Source organism: Numida meleagris, chromosome 9 (genome assembly GCF_002078875.1).
Source record: "Numida meleagris isolate 19003 breed g44 Domestic line chromosome 9, NumMel1.0, whole genome shotgun sequence".
In the NCBI taxonomy this organism is placed as follows: Eukaryota; Metazoa; Chordata; class Aves; order Galliformes; family Numididae; genus Numida; species Numida meleagris.
In genome coordinates, this window is record NC_034417.1 from 17440511 (window position 1) to 17460839 (window position 20329).

Below are 20329 nucleotides of genomic sequence, written 5' to 3' on the forward strand. Positions count from 1 at the left end.
CGAGGTGAATTGCTATTAAAAGTCAGGAATTACCTAAAATTGACGTGCGGAAGGAAAGCTGAATTGCCCGAAATCACCGTGTGACTCCGGAAGGCCGCAGGGCGCAACCCCGCCGCCCGCACTACGCTTCCCACCATGCAACGCGGCGCGGCCCGCTGGTCCGACTCCTCCAGGCGGACTACATCTCCCAGAAGGCCCCGCGCGCCAGCGGGCTAAGTTCGACGAGACGTCCCGCGCGCCGCCTGCTGGGAACGGTAGTCAGCGGGGGAGGAAGGTGTGCGCGGTGACGTCACGAGGCGGCGCCGGCCGGGGGGAGGGGGTGTTTACGCCGCGGGCGGGGCGCGCAGCTCCGCCGCTAGCGAAGGCCTCATCGGGGGGAGCGGGCCGGGCCGCGGCCGCGCCATGTCCGCCTGCCACAGCTGTGCCGCGGCCGCGCGCCTGCTGGGCTCCACGCTGCCCTCTGCGCGGAGAGGTAACAACCCCCCGCTCCCTTCAGCCCTTCCTGGCGCCTCCGCGCTCCCCCCCGCAGGCCCGGGCCCTCCTCCCCGCGCCTCCTGTCAGCGCTGCAGGTGCGGGGCCCGAGCTCTGCGATAAGGGCCCGGCGGGCCCTGTGCTCTCCTCGATGTTTTCCCCGAGGGCCGCGGAGTTGAGGATTGCGGGAAGCTGCGGGAAGCGCGCTCTCGTTGGCATAATTCGGTGCTCGGTTGGCAAAAACTGTGGCCAGCTCAAGAGCAGCGTGAGGCCCGCGCCAGCTCTCTGAGGGGGACTTCAGGCCTTCCTCCTGGTTCCATCCTTTTCCTCTTGTTTCTGTGCGTCTTCTGGAGTTTATCAGCTCTCGCAGCGTTGGTGTGGGAAGTCCTCCCTGCTTTTGAATGAGTTTCGGGGCGATCCTTTTCTCTGGAAGTGCCCCATAAGGCAGAGGGAGGTTTGTGGCTCCCCAGAGGTGAGCTCTTTGCTGCACCTACCTTGGTGTGTGACATCTGTGCTGAGAGGGCTGAACGCGGCCTGCTGAGCCCATGCAAAACCAGGGCAACAAGGAGTTTGAAAACAGTCAGCGTTCCACATTTAGTTCAGTACCGTTGCCTTTTTGTGTGTGTTTCTAAGAAACAAACAGAACTTGTGTTTTTTTTCCACCAGAACTAAGAATTCAGGGGGATGTGTACAAGAGCAAATAAGACCAAAACACGTTTGTGGACTAATATTGCACATCAGCTTACTTGGAACTTATAAAAGTCTTATCTTGGCACGTTTTGGTGGTTGTGACAGATCAGTTTGTGGGGCATCACTGATGGGTGTGGTGGCGGTTGGTATAAACTTGAGGTTGTTCAGTGTATGGGCAGCTCTGGTGGCCTCATCTCCTGTCAGTCTCCCTGTGACAACTTTGGGCAAGAGACTCGTACAAAATACTTGAGGTTTGGCCCAAAAGTTGGCGTTTTGTTCCTCGCCTCTTAATGGTTAGTAAGGTGTAAAGGAGCCTTCCGTTCTGTCACAACCTGCTAATCTAGGCAGGCTATGGAGAGCTGCTGTTGCTGCTGCCACAGTTATCACGTTTGATACGTGTTCTTATAGCTACAAAAAGTGCCCAAACCTGACTGTCGGTGTGAGAGCGCTGCTGTGCTGCTACATACCTGCACCCTTACAGTGCCTGCATCCTTCAGCAGAAGGTGCCAGCATTGGGCTGGAATTCCTTTTGAAAAATTGCCTCTGGGTTTTCTTATGCAAGACAGTCATTGCGATAACTTTCTTCCTCCTTCAGTCTTTAATTGTACAATGAAGTTCTGTCCAAAAAAAATAACAGAGCAAAAAAATCACTTGGACCTCTGGGTTGGCTGAACGCGGCGAGCTTTGTCCCAGGGCCTGAAGCTGATGGAAAGCAGTAACGTGGTTTTGTTTTCTTCTGCTTTAACCTATCTGTGCCCTTTAGAATTCAGCACACGTGACACGGTCGGTTTAATGTTGTACCCTACAGGCTGACCAGCTTTTGTGAGAAGGAGGAGAGTAGTGAGCAGCAGTGCACTGCTGCAGGGCGGATAGCTGTCTGCATCCATTGCCCACAGCCCGACAGACTCTGGGTGCAGTCACGCAGTTGTGGTGTTGCTGATCAGTAGAGCAGGAACGTGGTGCTTATCAGCTCAGGCACTTCTCGTGTCATTTCATAGCCCACCCAGTGTGGAGTTTTCAGGGCATCTTCTGTGTCACTCAGTTAAAGCTGGCCATCTTTGCTCCTTGCATAGCGCTCAGTAGTAGTAAAGTGTTTGGGTCTCTTTATTAGCACTTTGTTCTCCGTAGGCCATCTCTCTCCTTAAAGCAGGAGAATTGTGATACTTTTTTTTTGCTCAGTGAAGATGCATTTTTTTCTTTAAGATGTTCTATTTGGTTCCCCCTAGAGATAGTGAGACAAATCTCAGTAAACAAACCATTTATGAGGAATAAGCTCCCCAGGATGGGGAAGTGCTGCAAAACAGCTGTAATATCTTGAATGCTCAGCGCAGTGCGTTTGGTACTGACGAGTGTACCCAGTGCTCGCAGCTGCTGGAGCTGTCAGTGTGAATTTGCTCAGGAGGACACAGCTGCTTGTGAAAGTAAACCAGTGGTTGAAGTTTGCTTCTGGTGTGTAGCAATCTGTGTGTTTGCATCGCTTATGCTGTGTTGTAAGCGAAGTTTTTCCATACCGTAGTGGCTCTCAACAGGGGAGTTGAAATTCTGTTTTATATTTACACATGTATTTATATATGTTTTAAAATAACACATAAAACCAGAAACATTTACTTCTTCCAGAGCAAATGAATGGGGCTTCTCTTGCCAGTTTTTTGTTCCAGGCGATTTTTGGGGCTTTTCTGTAGATTTCTCATCTCTCTGACTTAACAGAGCAAAAACCAGGTAGGAGCAGCAAGTTTTGAACTCTCCTTGTCACTGTACATCTCTTCTGTTGCTAACGTTCAGAACTCTCATCAAATACATAAAGCAAGACAAAAAAAGTGTTGGTTTAAATAAAAGGAAGGTGGAAGATAACGATTGCAGGCTCCTTGTTTGTGCCGAGAGATGTTGCAATCGCAAGGATGACATGTGTTGATTCACATCATACCTAGGCATGGAGCGTAACCTTACACGCTGCTTGGTTTCTCAGTAAGTTTTTTTCCTTTTGGCAGCCAGCCATGTCCGTGATGTTAAGATGATGTTTAATATTTATTCGTGCCTCTCTGTGAAGGGTCAGCGTGTGCCAGCTGTGACGCTGCCTTTTCAATTTCCCCTAGAACAACTTTTTTGTGTGTGTCAAACGTTACCTCCGATTCCTGGAAATGAACTCTTGGTGGAGCTGAGTGAAATCCAAATCCAGACACAAGGGCTGGGCCTCTGACACTCCTCTTTGGGAACTGCTGCATAATAAGGGGGTGTTTCAATGGTCTCTGAATGGTTTCACAAGAGTTAGATGCTGGTTGTTCTGAGGATCGCTTTCAGGCGGGGGATGTTCCCAGTCCTGTGGCACAATGGGACTCTGAGCCCTCTGACGTTAGAGGACATGGGATTACTTTCAGGTCATTTTTGGACGATCTGGCAACTTTTTATGGAGTAAGATTAAAGGCGGTGAAATGAATTCATTTTGCATAACAAATGTGGCTGCTCAGAGTTGTGCTGTTGGTGGCTTTGAGCTCTGTTTAACATAAACCAGCTTTGGGATTTGATGACGTCGGGGTTAGGGTAATACTGGGGAAATACTGGGGTATTTTCATTTGACATCCAAAATTGGGATACTTAACGTATAGGTAAAAGACTACATTTTGAACAGGTTGTGCCCAAGGGAAACACTGGTTTGCTTTTATTTGAGTGATTTCCCTAAGGAGGCAGATAAAAGTATGAAGCAGTGTATTGAAGCTATGCACATTCAATAGATACAGTCAGAGCCAGCATTCTTTTTAGTCAGATGCTAACGAGGTAGTTCTGTTATCTCGTTGTGATACTGGCAGGATTTTCATCACAGTGTAATGGTCAATAAAATTAATTGTTTTTCCTCTGTGTTTTCATTTGTTTTTAGGTATTACGTGTGGCCGTACGCGCATCCCTGTTCTAGGGAAACTTGGGACTTTTGAAACTTGTTCTCTCAGGCGGATTCCTCTTAGGAACTTTTCAGAAACACCGGCGTATTTTGCTTCAAAGGATGGCACGGGCAAGGATGGCTCTGGAGAGGGAAGCAAGGTAATCTCAACGCGTTACGCTTTTCAGTAGTTTTTGTAAAGATGTTTCCTCAATATTTTTAGTAGATCTCTCCTTACTTAAAATTAGAATCTTCTTGGAATTTTGCTCACTCTTCATATTCATGATCCTTCAGTTTGCTGCAGCTGACAGCAAAGAAAAATTCTGTTGCCTATCTATAGGAAGACAAACTATATAAACGTTCCATAATGCTTTCCCCAGTTTTATTAATCTTTTTGCCTAGGGACACTTCATAGGTCTCTGTAGAATGTTATAAATTCACAACAGTTTCCAGGAGCTCAGGAAAGAGTAGTGATCAGAACTGTCCTTCAAAAGCCTGCTACTGCCAGGTGGGCTTTTAAAAGTAAGTATAGTTTTAAATGTTCCTTTTCAGCACTGGTTTGGTAATTGTGTTTAACTTGTCACAAGACAACTTTGTGAGGAGACCTGCTTTATTCTTGTTAGTAAATTTTAATCTATTTTCATCCTGGTCTTTCTCTGTAATTATAGTTAATCAACAGCTTCTTCAGATAAATGATTACCTGAGATTAAAATTGCTCTTTAGTCAGCAAATAAGATTTTGAGAGTGTGAGCAATGACTTCTGCCTTAGTATGGCGTGATGTGGCATCTGAGTGACTGTCCAAATGACACAGGTGTGTTCTGGAGCTTCGGATTAAACTTGAAAAATGAAGACTGAAAGCTGAAATTTTTTGTATTCTTTTGTGCTTGAGAAAGATTGTGAGGAAAAGTAAGTGGGCAAGTAAGGTATAAAAAAGTGCAGAAGCATCTTAGAAGAGGAAAGAGAGATCTTTGGTGTTTCCTAAAGCATAGTAGCTTTTACTACAAGTTAATGTCAAACACCGCTAAGAACATAACAGAGGAAGACGGTAGGATTCTGCCTTAGAAGTCAGAAGAGAATTTTTCCACACAGTTTCTGAGATGCTTGTTTTATAGGCATATCTGCCCTACAGCCATCTGCCAGCTTAGGGACATCTGCCAAGGACACGAGACGAGATGTGGCATCCGGAACCCTTAGAATAAACACAGTTGTGATAATGAAATGACACTCTATAAGTATGATCTGTTTTCTTCTCTGGGGTTGGTGTAAACTATGTTGGGATGTATTGTTAAAACAGTCTTAACACAGCATAGCTTGCTATCATTGTAGTGCCAATCAAGCAGTCCTAATAGATATGGAATGCTTCTTCTGTGGGCATCCAAAATTGGTGGAAGTGGGAAATACAGATGCTCGTGTGCTTCAGACTGTTTGTACCGTGCTGCTCTAGGTTATCAAAACCTTTACAAAGTCCTGACAATAGTTATTTTGTTACACAGGTATTACACTATTCACCTGACTGGATTCCATAAAGGCACTGCCAGGTGCCCGGTGTCACAGCTCCGTTGTTTGGCGCTAATTGTCTGGAAATCTCTTTTTAGAAGTCTGTCGGTGAGGGGGGTGGTAAGAAGTCGAGCTCTGGAAGTTCTGGCAAAGGAGGGAACCAGCTGCGCTGCCCCAAGTGCGGTGACCTGTGCACGCATGTGGAGACCTTCGTGTGTAAGTGCTGCTGGATAACTTCTTTTATAAATAGCTGCAGATGTGATTGTGTTAATGACCCAATACGGTCCTGATAGCGAAGTTTTAGTCTATGTGGAACTTCAATTAATTACACAATATGGAGGAAAATTAAGCTTAGTTTGGCCATGTTGGAGTAAGCATGTATGGTCTGTTGTGTTTGTGTAATAATTGCCCGTGACGTGGAGCAGAATATGATAGTGGAATTTGGACTGCAATTTTGAATATGTGTGTTTATAGTAGCTTGTCTACATTGTATGCTGTCATAGAGATGCTTGCGTAGACAGTGCTGCTTTAGCTACTAATACTTTTTTCTGTCCATTTATAGATACAAACATTTGTAATGTCTGTCCTTTGCTTGCTAAATAATAGGACTAATCCTGTATGTACTGAAATCAGAGTGGTTATCCAGCAGAGGAATTAGCGTGTGACAGGTGGCTTACTAGATTGGTTTTTATGGCAAAACCAAATGCGTAATACATTCCTAAATAGGAAACAGGAAAGTCCAAACAGAAAATCCAAAGTGTATCAGATGCCTGATGTCCAGCAGGAATAGCAACCTTTTTTTGAAGTACAATTCAGACTAATGCCAGTTATGCTTTCTGTTATGCAGCCTGTTGGACTAAAAGACATTTCTACTTATTTCAGTGCTAATGAGACCAGCCTAGAAAGTAGGAAAGCAGATACTCATTGTCACTTGGTGGGGCTCAAGGAAGAAGTATCAAACCAGAATCAGACTTATGCAGTAAGAGGCTTCAGACAAGGACAGCGTAAACTTGTTTAACAGTTGTTAATATCATAGTGAAAATGAGAAGATGTGCTTTGATTGATTGCTGCTTGTATAAATCATGTTATTTAATTAAAATGATCAGGCAGCATGAATCACAAGACAGTTCTGTAGTAACAGAATACTTAAATAAAAGGATCAATCATTGGTAGCCACGTTTTGTTTTTTTCTTTTCTTTTTAGAAATAATGGGTCTTTTTATTTGAAACTATAGGCAACAAGCAATTCTGAAAAAAAACCCAACACAGCTGATGTAACAAGAAATAGAATCCTTTGGATATTGTCCTTTAATCTGGAAATACCATTCAGGCATTGACCTGGAGTGGAACAGTAGCCATGTCCCTACACAGCACAAACATAATTTAGTTTATTTTCGTTAGCACTAGGAATATTTAAGCATGCTTGAAAACTTTCTTACGAAGAGGATTAATCCCTACTAGTATTATGGGAGAAAATATGAGCAAGTCTGCTTGTGGATAGTGGAGTGTATCTACTTCTTACATCCTTGTGTGTTCTACTCTGAGACTTCAGGATTTTACAGCCTTTAAATGAAGTCTGTTAGGAGTTCTAACTGAGCACGGTGACGCCTGATAGCGGTCTAGAGTGGACTTTCTCATTCTGAGAACAGCAATCTTCAGTTTCCCATTAGCTGTTAACTTAAAATCTTTGTCTTCAATTTTGCTTTATGAATTGCTCTCGAGTTTTCTCTGGGTGTGTTCCTTTCTGGCTTAGTCTGTTAATTCAATCACGCTGCTTCCAGCCAAGTCATAGAATGTGAAGTGGCTGAAAACAAAAGGGCTAAGTCCTAATTCTTTTAAAAATATTAAAAATAAAGAAAAAGGAAAAAATCGATCCAAAATGAACGGGTTTCAAGTTTTCCTATACATTGTAACTTCAGTTTTCAGATAAGCCTTTGATACTGCTTCGCAAAAATAATGAATTCATCCAGTTCTGCTTTGAATTACAGACTGCAGAGCTGAAAAGCAAAAGGAAAATAAGGAATTAGCAGTCGTTTCATTTTTTTTTTCCAGTAATAGACTATTAAGGAAGAATGAAACAAATGAGATCTGCATTTGACATATTTCCTCAGCAGTTCCTGTACTGCTTTGTTTTGCCAAACAGTGCAAAGGGTTTTGTGATCAGCGAAACAAGATGTGAGCCAGGGAGGTGGAGTGAAATCTGATAGCTTTAAAGCTGATGGACATAAGAAGCCTTAACCAGGTGTTGCTTTTAGTGTCTTCAGCTGATGCCATTTGCTCTCATCCTCAAAAGCAAGACTTTCCTGTGACATACTGCACAGGCTAGAAGCTCCCCGATGTGCTTTTACCTTCGCAGTTTGGTAGCCCATTGTCTCAGCCCCACAAGTGTTTTCAAGATTAATTCTCTTGCTCTGACTTCCCGTGTGCATTGTAGAGACCCAGCATTTCTCTTTGACAAGATCAGCTTGTGTGGGCTTTGGAAATCTCTGTACAAACACAGCCTCTGGCACGCTGTGGTGATGTTGCCTGAATGAAAAACAACACTCGTTGTTATTTTAATTACATAATAAGTATTTGCAAATATCTTAACAACAGTGTGGTAATTGGACCTGAAAGCTCTTCCCTGTGTTTTTGTGTGTTTGCTGACACACCATATAAAAACATGCCATATAAAAGCAACCAGCAGCATATAATAGCAGCATTTAAGAATAGAAAAGTCGCTTGAAGTTTTGAGCGTGCTCTTTTGGGAAAACAGCAGCGCTGGAACTTGGTTTCCCTTGATAAACTACTCAAAAGTTCTGCCACCCAGGAGAGCTTCTGTTAATACTCACACCGATGCTTGTTGTGCTGTGCAGACAATAGGAACTGCCCTCTGCAGCTGTGTTTTGCCAGCTGAGGGCAGCTACCAAATTAATCTGGGGCCCCCAACACATCAAAGCTGCTCTGTACCTATTGACCCTGTCAGTCTTGCTGAAAATAGGAAAGGTCTCTAATTAACCTTCCTATCTGCTGCTTGGAGTAATTGAGGCAAGTGTACTCTGCGCAATGATTTTTTTTTTCTTCAGTGAATGATGTTTTAAGAGTGGATAGTAGAAAGCTTCTAGCTTGCTGTTTGTTTTCTTTCCTTTTTTTTTTCCCCACTGTTCCCGTGGATCTGAAAGGGGACAAGTGTTCTTGTGGTTGCTGCTTCCTAACCAGGCTGTTAGCATTGCAGAAGGAAGGGCAGCAGCCTCGTGGCTCTGTGGTCATTAAGAATAGCAGGGTTCTTCTGAGCGAGCACCAGGAGAGAGTATTTTCCTGTGATCCTCTGACTCAATAAGAGTTAAAACAGGTGAATGCGTGCAAGTGATTGCATTCATATCAGGCAGATAACAAGCAGTTGGAATGTTGGCAGGGGAGCTTGTCAGCTGTTTTACAAATGTTCTCTGTAGTAGAAGTTTTATTAACTCTACTACAGCTGTGATGATCACAGTATGATGTGCTGTTCTATTAAAATAGTCTGTTGCTCTTTTTTACTCAACTATAAGGTGTATTTAATATTAAAAAACGCTGAAGCCAGCTCTGTGGAAGGCAAAACAAGCTATAAATAAGCAGCTAGTTTATTGCTGGAGGCTGCTAGTAAAATCAGCTGTACTAGACTGTACAAGCCATGTTCTAAAAGCTTTTGATGAGTTCAGAAGTTCAGGCATTGAAGATTTTCCTGTGGTTGTCTTGCTGTATTCATTTTGCTTTTAATAAATTCACTAGTATATTTAGTTTAAACCAGTCTTATTGTATTTAATAGAATACAATAATATTCAGAAAGAATAGAAAAAGAAGAAAATAGGTCTTTCCTATTTCTTCTTTTTCTGTTTCAGTTTATAAACTTGTTTTTTCTCTATTGCCTATTTTAGATTGTTTCATCTTGGATTTCTGAAAGAAGTGAAGTAGTTCTACAAGTTCTACTTTGCCATTCTTGAAACGTTCTTAGCACGTAACATGGCTCTTTGAGGAAATAATTCACAAAGTTGGCAGTAGGAGTGTTTGGCTTTTGGATTTTGAAAGAAACACATTTTGTTCTTGACAGTAAAAATGAAAAAGCAGAAGATCTTGCAAAGCATCCTGATCGCCTGTTGCATCCCCTCACTGTCTCTTGTTGGGATGAGCGAGTCATTTCTCTTACCGTTTTCGTTCCCTTTTTCCTCAGCTTCCACCCGTTTCGTGAAGTGTGAAAAGTGCCACCATTTTTTTGTTGTACTCTCAGAGGCAGACACTAAAAAGAGCATCATTAAAGAGCCCGAGTCAGCAGCAGAAGCTGTGAAATTGGCATTCCAGCAGAAGCCACCTCCTCCACCGAAGAAGGTATGGTTCTTACTGTCACCCCGGTGTTCTTTTGTACTACAGCACGTTGGAATACTTGATTTCTTAATCTGCATTGTGTGGAGTGGTCTACTGTGACAGAGCAACAAAGAATAAAGACGATTAGCTCAAGATTAAACCTTTGAGAATTTTGTGACCTGGCAGAGCACCGATAAAGAAACAGTAGATCCCATAAAAGGAGTTGGGCTTGGATTCCTCTGGCTTTGTCTTGTGACAGAGATGCGGTACCTTAATTTTCTCCTTGTGACCCTGAGATAACCTCAACCCTCTCCAACCATGGTATCCTTAATTTCCTGCTACGGCCTCATCTTCCACATCCTAGTATTGTCAGCTTCTTTCTGTAGTTGCAAAACCTTTTGTTTGACTTATGTGGTTGAGAATTGTGACTAGTTAGTGTGTGGCTGCAACCCATGCTGTACCCATGTTAAATCTCTTGGTTTCTGTTTCCCAGGTGGTGAAGGGTTTCATAGTTCCTAGTGGTTTGCAGTGGTTTCTGAAGCTTTGCTTAGTTATGAGATTTCAGAATGTATGTCAAGATTTTAACACACAAAAAAGAAACCCTATAGCAACACTCAAGTTCTGAGCGTCCTGTAAAGTCTTTGTCACAATCTACTGTTTTTAATTTCTCCACAGTTACTTAGAAATGTTATTAATACTGAATCACTTTTTCAGATTTATAACTACCTCGACAAGTACGTTGTTGGTCAGTGTTTTGCCAAGAAGGTGCTTTCAGTTGCTGTGTACAATCATTACAAGAGGATCTACAATAATATCCCAGCTAACCTGAGACAGCAAGCTGAAGTTGAAAAGCAGACTTCTCTAACACCAAGAGGTTTGTGTGATGTTTGCTGTTCTTCTGTTCAAATAAAATTCACCATTTCAGAGCCCTACCTTGTATTTTTGACCTTCTAATGGCAGTAGTTGAGCTGCAGTCCCTACATATTTATACATGTTTCCTAAAGGAAGAGAAAAATCAAAGCTTCCCAAAATGACTGTTGTTATAGATTTAAACATTACATTACTGGGTAAAACACAGCATTTTCAAAAACCTGTATATAAGCAAATTATTGCATTAATGGTGTATGAAAGCTCAAAATTTGTGAACCTGTTTTAACTGCCTAAACTTAATGAAGTGGGATAAACAAATACTGCATCAGTGATTTAGGAAAATCTCACCTGGGGATGGTTTCACTTGATGCTCAGTATTCTGTAATTTAAATTATTAGAAAGTATTTCTATTAAATTTGAATTTCACTGTATATCATCTTCTGTGACTGACTTAAATAGCAATCCAGAAGGTTTATGATTTCACAGGTGTTGTCTACCCTACTAAATGCATAGCTTTTTCTTTTTTTACTGGCACATGCTATTAGGTATTTTTCTTTATAAAGTAAGCTTACTAAATTTTAATTCCTACTCTCCTTTACTCCTCAATGGCATATCTGCTGCTTCGTCTGCAGGGAACAATGCAGATCACACAGGCAGTATTTTGCATAGTGAATTTGATGAATAGTTAGCTTCCTAAATTTGATTGCTGCTGTTGGCAGCACCTGCTGGTCACTGTAGTATTGTTCCATATCTAGCAGGTGTAGTCTGAGCTCCTCTTGGCAGTGCTGCTGCTGCTGAGTAAATATGGAGCTGTGTTGATCTAATTTATTTTTAGAAGTAGGATTAAGTTGCTGTCTCTGATTCAAAGCATACCTTGATTTTTTTTAAGGTGTTTTGTTCTGTATTGCAATTAATAGCATGCTAAGAAAACAAATCTTCTTTGTTTCTTGAATTTACTTTAAAAAAAAAAACAAAACCACAAAACATGGAAACATGCAGGGAAGAACATTAGCAGCGCTGTTTTCTACCTGGCATATGAAAGTTCCTGATCCTCTGCAGGAGGACAGTGATATGCACCCAGAGAAACTGCCAGTGAATGTTTGCAATTTGTACATTTATAATACTTTGAAATACATTTAATCTTACATTGTGTCAGTCAGATCTAAATGTGTGAGTTTAAGAAAGGCTCTTCCAAGCAGGGTTGTATTATGGCATGTCTTTTTCTTTTTTTTTCCTGCAAGTGCTTTTAAAACAAAAATCCACTTAGAGGTAACAGTGTTAATGCTTTACGTAATGAATAGCTTGTTGTTTTAAAAGCATGCAGGTTGGGCCTGGGGCTAAACTTGATGGTAATAAAAACTGACTCGTGGGGATTTCTTGTTAGAAATCCTTCATAGACATCAATGATAAGTATTCAGAAGAGGGCAAGAGGTAGAGAAGCTCTAAGATTTTTATAAACTTTTCATTACTGTTTTCATCCTCTCTCTTAGAATTAGAAATCAGAAGACGGGAGGATGAGTACAGATTTACAAGTAAGTGACCTCTCTCCTCATGTCCTCCTCTGCAATATTTACCCTTTTGGTATTCATGTAGAATAGCATTTAGTGACCGCTAGGTAGAAGTGTTGGCTAAAAATTCTGCTTGCTTTTTTCTTCCATTATTAAATGTAATTGATGACATTGAGCATTTTTGGGGGGGGGTTGAAGTGACTAGGATCTGACTCTTTGTTTAGTTCCAGATGGAAAGCAGCAAAGTGTAAGGAGGAATGTTTCTCTATAATATGCTGTCTGTTAGAAATTCTCTCCCTGTATGCGCTTATGCAAAAATGGAACTGGAACTCGTGTTTTTGTAGTAATTGCATCAAACTTGTTGCAGTCCTATCTCTAAATTTCTGTACAAATAGATATAACTGTAGATCCACAGAACAGAGAAAGCTTTCAGTATGTATTGAAGGTACTGACAGACCTTGCAGTGCTCAAACAGGGCTGTTATTCTCTTCAGAACTGCTGCAGATCGCTGGGATTAGTCCGCACGGTAACGCTCTAGGAGCATCTATGCAGCAACAGATGAACCAGCAGATACCTCAGGAAAAACGGGGAGGTGAAGTGCTAGATTCACCCAACGATGACATAAAACTTGAAAAAAGTAATATTTTGCTGCTTGGACCAACTGGATCAGGTATACGGCTGGGTGATGTTATGTGTCTAATTCTTTTTTGCTTTTTGTTTTGTTCTGTTTTGATGCCTTTTTATACTGACTGATTAAAAGATACAACTTTTGCTACACTGAAATAAAATGCATACGAAGTCTGTCTGCTTTTTAGGAGGAGGCAAGCTGAGATGTGGTTAGAAAGGGATGTTTCACCTCTGGGACAGATCAGTTACATGTGGTTAAATGGATTGGTGTCTGTGTTCATAGGAATTGGGCTGATGTGATAATGGTTTGCAGATTATTTGAGAGAGCGCTCACTAAGTAATACTTTAATTCTGTTTCTCTCCAAAGAAGGAGAACGGAACTTTGCACTGCACTTTGAGTGTCTGCAAAGAACTACTGGTTGATTTAATCTTTGGTCTATTCAAGTACGTGGATTTTGTTTCATGTGTTGTGTGATACTTTGTTTGAGGTACAGTGTGCATTTCAAGCTGCCTCACATACAGGACTGGTCTTACTCAGAAATGCAGCTTGCTCGTGAACACTTGCTGACTTGGAAAATTTTTTCTTGTATGAGCAGATATGAATATGCTGGTAACATTTTAAATGCCTAATTACATTAATGACAATCCTCTGATAAACAGTTGAATTTGAGTGCTCTGAAGAACTACATAGCAGTTATAACATGCAGTTTTTATTTTGCCAGGTAAAACCTTGCTGGCTCAGACTCTAGCGAAATGCCTAGATGTGCCATTTGCCATCTGTGACTGTACTACCTTGACTCAAGCTGGCTATGTTGGTGAAGACATTGAATCTGTCATTGCAAAACTGCTGCAAGATGCCAACTACAACGTAGAAAAAGCTCAGCAAGGTAAACTTCTACAGGATGTTTCCTGAAGTTCGTGAGCAAGCTATGTTAATTTTACTTAGGTGCTGTAAACTTGCAGATGATCAGTATTTCTGCAAACTGTATTTCTGTGGCATGTACCTGAATTTTGCTATTTTCAAATCAGAAAACATAAGCATGAAGAGAGCTATAAATGTATCTTCTAGTTCTTGTTTTAGCTTTGTTTATATGTTCTGGTCATACATTTTTCCAATCTGAAATACAGAAGTAGAACAGATTCTTATCTTAAATTGCGTTCTTCCCAGTGTGTAAACTTTTGTCTATCTTAAAAAATAGGATCTTCCTTAAATCCATTTTCTGTAACTGCAGGAATTGTTTTTCTGGATGAAGTGGATAAGATTGGCAGTGTTCCTGGCATTCATCAGTTACGGGATGTCGGAGGAGAAGGTGTTCAACAGGTAAGTGCTTGCATGGAGTGGTTTTACTGTATAAGCAAACTGCTCATCAAGTCTGCTGCGTCAAATAGCGTGAGTCAGCTCCTTAAATATTAACCTCTGAAACTCTCACTTTTCCTTCCTTTTCTCAGAAAATCCCCCAAGGCAACTTAGGACCACATTGTAGAAAGGCTTTAATTTAAAAACACCTTTACAGCATTTAGATAGAAAGTTGCTTGATGCAGGCAAGAATAGATAACATCTTCTATTTTTGACAAAACCCTCAATTCATTATTATGTGCCACTTGTTATGTGCATGGGAATTGCATTAAAAGATTTTTGTCTGTCTGTAAGTGGGATTGTTTGTCTCGTTGAAAACTGATTTCTTTAGCCATTTACTGATAGTATGTGGGCATAAGGAATTACAAAATGTAAGTACACCTGTGAAGATATACACAGTGTGTATACACAGTGTGTACCCTGTGTGCCACCTTGTGTGGTGCTGCACAGTGATTTTTTTTGTTTATTCTTTCCTCCTCAGGGCCTGTTAAAATTGCTAGAAGGCACAATAGTAAATGTTCCAGAAAAGAATTCTCGTAAACTACGTGGAGAAACGGTGCAGGTTGACACAACAAACATCCTCTTTGTAGCTTCTGGTGCCTTTAATGGCCTGGACAGAATTATCAGCAGGAGGAAAAATGAAAAAGTGAGTACACCAGGCTGTATTTGAACTGAAAACTTATAATCTTGATTACCAGCACTGGCTCCTGAAGGTCTTGCTATATTTGTAATTCTACTAAGTTTGTGCGTAGAGCAGTGGTTTTCCATCTGTTATCTGAGGACCTGAGGTCAAGGAGGCTTAAGAAAGGTAGCAAAGAGCAAGCCTATTGTTAGTAGCCTTAAGGATCTTGCAGTAGTCTCTGTTTCTACAGGGAATTTTTCAGCATATGCAGTAAGAAAAAGGTAGAAAACTGTTGATAGAATACTTGCTGGTAAGATTTTTAATCTGTTGTAATACCCTATGTTTCTTAAAAAACAGAATGAGATGCACATTGTTCTAGCAGTGATAACAGGATTCTTTCATTTGGAGTGTGCCAAGTATGATACTGAGAAAACATTTGTATTTCAGTAGAAGTTTGTAAACTTAAGACGGGTCACTAATTTTTTTTATTTTAGAAAAACCTGCTTTTACTCAGTCAAGCTTCTTGATACCTTACAGTGGCAATCAAGTGTTATAAGGAGTTGATTTTGTGCAAGGGGTTTAATTTTACTAACGGTAATTTGGCTAGTTTAAAGTAATATGTGTAATGACGTAATTACTCCTTTTCTTTATGGACCTGGAACATGATCTATTACATAAAGAAAACTATTGTAGTTTCATAAGCACATCAAGTTTCTATTTTAATTTTTTGCAGTATTTAGGATTTGGTACACCGTCTAATATGGGAAAAGGCAGAAGGGCTGCAGCAGCAGCTGATCTTGCTAATCTAAGTGGAGAGTCCAACACGCATGAAGATATTGAAGAAAAGGATCGCTTGCTGCGCCACGTGGAAGCCAGAGATCTCATTGAATTTGGCATGATTCCTGAGTTCGTGGGACGTTTGCCTGTCGTGGTTCCTCTGCATAGCCTAGATGAGAAAACCCTTGTACGGATTCTTACTGAGCCACGAAATGCTGTGGTTCCCCAGTACCAGGCATTATTCAGCATGGATAAGGTTGGAACTTCTGACAGCTTCTCAGTATTCTTGTTTATAAATGGAGTTAAAAAGCTGCCTCACTCTAAAGAGATACTGTCTCTTTTGTGGCTGAAGAAAGTAATCTTACTGTACTTACTAGCATTGTAGGGAAAGAAATAACAGACTGAGACATGTAAGCACTAAAAGCTTGCAGGTTGCTTGCTGAGGCCGTTGTTCTGTGAGGAGTTTGCATATGAAATATTGAACAAGAATTTAAACTGTTTTTCTTACTACTTAATTCTTATGTGTTGTTTTCTTCTCATTATCTAATTGCTCTGTCATTTCAAGGCTGTGTCCAGCTTTTTTGGTCCATGTTTGTTATTTAAAACACCTTTCCTTTCCCTTCAAGAAAAGAAAAAAGGAAAGGACAACTTCCACTTTGAAGGGAAGTTTTTTCTATTTGAGTGAAATGCCCCGTTGTTCCACTGTGTGTGTAACAATTTTTTTTCAGCTCCTGATTGAAATTCTTGCAGGTGCCTTGACTTCAGTGATTTAAGGCTAGGGAGCGAGGAGGCCTTTGTATTCTCATCGTCAATTCTTCATTCTTCCTTACTTTCCAAAGTGCACGTTCATCTTGCCCTTTTCTTTAAATGCTGTTTGCAGTGTTTGTGAAGTGCTTTGGAGATCTGCGGAGCACCAGCCAATAACTGAAGGATGAATTTAGTAGGTAGTTGTTCCTCAACTGTCTGCAATGCCATTCCTGTCTTCCTGTTCCCTTCAGCATTTGTAGTTGTAGGTAAAGGGACAGTCAGTACTGGTAACTTCCAGATAAAACAGAGGTGTAGTGGAAGTTTTACGTAGCTTAAATGTTAACTGTTCTGGTCTGTGATAAGTGAAAGACAAATACTTGCACAGTTGCACTAAATACGCTATTGAATTATAAATGAAATATTAACTGAAATTGTTCTCTTTCTGTGTGTAGTGTGAATTGAACGTAACTGAAGATGCATTGAAGGCTATAGCCAGACTGGCCCTGGAGAGGAAAACTGGGGCAAGAGGTCTGCGATCTATAATGGTAAGTAAATTAAGTCCCATCTCGTGTAAATGAACCTACATGTACTGGTGTCTGTGGCCCTCATCATGGCAGTTTGCAGTCAACACCTTGCTTAGAAATGTGCATATTCAGATTTCTTCCAAGAAGACCCATAGCTCTGATAATTGCTTGCTCACCACATAAATTTTTCTTTTCGGTAGAAGACACCATACCTAAATATTTGTTCTCTGTGTATTCTTGTAGGAAAAGCTGTTGCTGGAGCCCATGTTTGAAGTGCCCAATTCTGACATTGTATGCGTGGAAGTTGACAAAGATGTTGTAGAAGGCAAAAAAGAGCCAGGATACATTAGGTAAAGCCATAATGAAGTATCAGATGAGTAATAGCTAGGTCTGATGTTTGTCATAGGAACAAGTGCATAAAGACAGAACCATGCACACAACCTGAGAAGGATCCAATATCTGTATACTCTACACAGTTCACTTAGTGCCTGTTCTGTCCTAGAAAGTTTGGGTTTGTGTTCTTCTAGTTTTTAAAAAGAAGCTAAAAAATAAACTTATACATGAAGTTACTTTAAATCTCATTGCATGTGTATGTGTGTACCTGTACAAATAAAGTAAATAGTCAGCATCATAAGACAACAGTAAAAAACCTGAAGTTCTAAATGTGTTTTCTAAATGTATGGAAGATTCTGAAGCGGAATTTTTCCTTCTTGTAACTTCTACCACTCTGAGGTACTTCTAATGCCAGCTATGGGCTGTAGCAAGTTTTCTCCTCTGCTGCCCTTAGAGCAGTTGAGGGGCAAAAAAGGTGTATCTGTTCATTTGCTGAGCTCTCATTGGAATAAGGAGAGTTGTAAAGATGATATTGTGGTAGGGCACTGAAAGCACTGGATAAATCTGGGTTTAAAAAGTAATAGTTTTAATGAACAAACAATGGAGTTGAGAGGAGATGGACCAGGTTACAATGAACACAGATGATTTTTAGGAACTTGAGCTTGGTCCACTTGGACTTTGTCCACTGAGATGCATGCTCTGCATTTATCTGTGCACATACCTTCTCAAAGGGAAGGTTGCTTCAACTCATTTTACAGAGCAGCAGCACTCATGTTTGCTGAAAACTTAAAATTTGCTGATGAACTCAAATGACTTATTAGCCTTTTGATTGATGTTCAGTAATGAGCTTGCATAAGAATAGTTTAAATCTGCATAGCACCATTTTCAGATGAAGAGGTGTTTAAGCAGATGGAGATCTGAGCATCTTTCATCAGGGCGCTTTGCAGGTGGTAAATTGACCACAAGGTATGGAAACTGTCTCCATCTTTTTTTCCCTCCATTTATATAGTATCTGATCCATTCATTTTAATTATAGGGCTCCCACTAAAGATTCATCTGAAGAAGAATATGACTCTGGAGTTGAGGAAGACGGCTGGCCTCGACAAGCAGATGCTGCACACCATTAAACTGTCAGAATGTTCTCCTGCAAAAAGCGCACTTGGTTATTTCCTTAGGATTTGCCTCTGGCCTCACAGTCTGATACTAACAGCATTGAATCTATCTTGGATATGATACAAGATGAGGAACCTTATAAATCAGATCGTGTATTTTACTGCAACATCACATTGATTTATTCGATGGACATTGTGTGGACTTGAATGGCATAATGTTCAAATATAAATTGTATACTACATTTGTTCAATTAAAATATATAGCGAATACAGCAACACCTGGATTGCTTTTTCTAGAAACTAAACAGCAATGCAGGTGCTGCCAATAGGTAGACTTTACAGTAATGCTACTCTACAAATGGGAAAACAAGTTGAATAATTAGCAGAGGGTGAATAAACGATGAGCTCCTCGTACAATTTGCGTGGGGGTATGTTCGGGTCAGTGTTAGATTTCTGCTGGTGTTTGGGAGCCAGCAGTGCTGGAGTGACTTGTTACAGGGGGTGGGAGAGGAAGCCCTTGCACCAGGACTCTGAGAAGCTGGGGGACACTGCAGACAGCGTGGGGAGATTTTGCTAATTACGTACCACTGGTTTGTTAGTTAATTTGGGTGCGATCTCGAATACATCCTATTGTCCACCTCTCCATGGGGAGTAAGTTTCAGTCACCTTAAATGCTGCGGATGAAGGTGAAGACAATAATTTGCTCACTTTTCCAGAAGGGTAAATGAAATTTTGAGGGAGTGGTAAGCCGTCAGAGTTTGGATGACAAGTTGGCATAAATTTTTAAATATTAATGTTCTAATATAGTACATTTTGTTTAACATATTGGAACTATCATGCATCAATTTTTTGGTGCCAGGTATTTGCCCAACCTATCTTATAATGTTAAGAGACGAAAGAAGTAAATGTATAATATTTTTGATGTAATCAGTAGTGATTGTTCACATGACAGTGCTTTTTAAGTTATATGCTCAAATGCTAGTATTGCATCTTGTGGTTTTGTCTTTGGTTTTTAGGCTCACAGCAAAGCAGTCCTTCCGTTCTACATCCAAATGAATTCAGTCCTTTAGGAAAGTATTTGTAAAAACCCACACGGACCTGTATGTTTTCACTTTGTTTCGGGAATTAAAATTGTTGCTTACAACTTGGTTTCGTCCTTCAGTGTTGGATTTAGGTTTTACTGAGCCCTTCTCCTCAAAATTTAACCCGTGCTTATTTAAAGAAAACTTGTCTCATTCTGTTCCATCCTGTAGGTGTTTTAGGTAGGGAAGGGTTCTGCAGATGCATTGGCCCTCGTTTTTTGTTCATTTTTGTCATGTACATTTGAAGTGACAGTCATGTAATCGCTGTGTTCTTCCATAGACAGCAGTGTTAGCCAGATGCATCACGTACTGCGTTAGGATTCCACCTCTTTCTGTTCAGTCACCCATCCGTGGTTCAGAAAAAGCTGCTTTTAGAATTGAGGGTGTTTCTAGGAGAAGCTTTGTTGCCTCAGATGGGAATCTGTGGTGAGCTGTAACGTGTCCTCATTTTCCTTTTTGTAGAGTGAGAAATAGAATCGCTTTTAACTCAGAATTCTTCAAATTGTTTTTTAAATGGATTGAAAAAAAAAAAAACAACCCTTTTAGGCAGAACTGTTAAACAACTTAGTTTTGGAAGTTGTTTGGGATTATTTGCAATTCTGTAATCAAGAACTGTTTTTAAGGAAACTAAATGCTGTGTAACTGCAGTTTGTACCTCACTGCTGGCGTTTGAATAAAACAAATGGATACTCAGAGCTGGAGCTGTGTCATCCCTGCTGCTCCCAGGCAGCGAGAGCTGCTGGGCAGCCTGACAGCGGGACGGCTGCTGCTGGGGGGAGGGGGGATTGGTATTAGATTCTGTTCAGTTATGGATGGGTACAAAAGAAGAAGGGTAACGGTGGCGGTGAGGTGCTTTTAACTCATTTTTAGTACAATGTAAAGGTGCTGAACGAGATAGGATGAGAGCTAATGCCCTGAAGTTG

The 20329-nt window shown here is 40.9% G+C and overlaps 1 protein-coding gene across 2 annotated transcripts; it reads left to right on the forward strand.

Annotated features, from left to right (window-relative positions):
• Positions 313-20101, forward strand: CLPX (caseinolytic mitochondrial matrix peptidase chaperone subunit). 2 transcript variants are annotated; one of them, XM_021406774.1, is made up of 14 exons: positions 313-472; positions 4034-4194; positions 5630-5747; positions 9717-9871; positions 10562-10721; positions 12208-12249; positions 12719-12895; positions 13575-13739; positions 14085-14173; positions 14691-14855; positions 15565-15864; positions 16808-16900; positions 17123-17229; positions 18249-20101. In XM_021406774.1, the coding sequence occupies exons 1-14, from the start codon at positions 403-405 to the stop codon at positions 18337-18339; spliced, it is 1893 nt and encodes a 630-aa protein (XP_021262449.1). In that variant the 5' UTR covers positions 313-402; the 3' UTR covers positions 18340-20101. The 2 variants fall into 2 exon arrangements, with proteins under 2 accessions (XP_021262449.1, XP_021262451.1); XM_021406776.1 differs by lacking the exon at positions 12208-12249 and having other exon boundaries at positions 314-472.

What these genes read in the sequence shown, in the direction of transcription:
- CLPX (XM_021406774.1), top strand. Translation starts at nt 403, where the DNA reads ATGTCCGCCTGCCACAGCTGTGCCGCGGCCGCGCGCCTGCTGGGCTCC. An exon ending in CACCTCCTCCACCGAAGAAG is followed by an intron (nt 9,872 to 10,561) that starts GTATGGTTCTTA and finishes TCACTTTTTCAG; the next exon opens with ATTTATAACTACCTCGACAA. An exon ending in GCAGGAGGAAAAATGAAAAA is followed by an intron (nt 14,856 to 15,564) that starts GTGAGTACACCA and finishes AATTTTTTGCAG; the next exon opens with TATTTAGGATTTGGTACACC.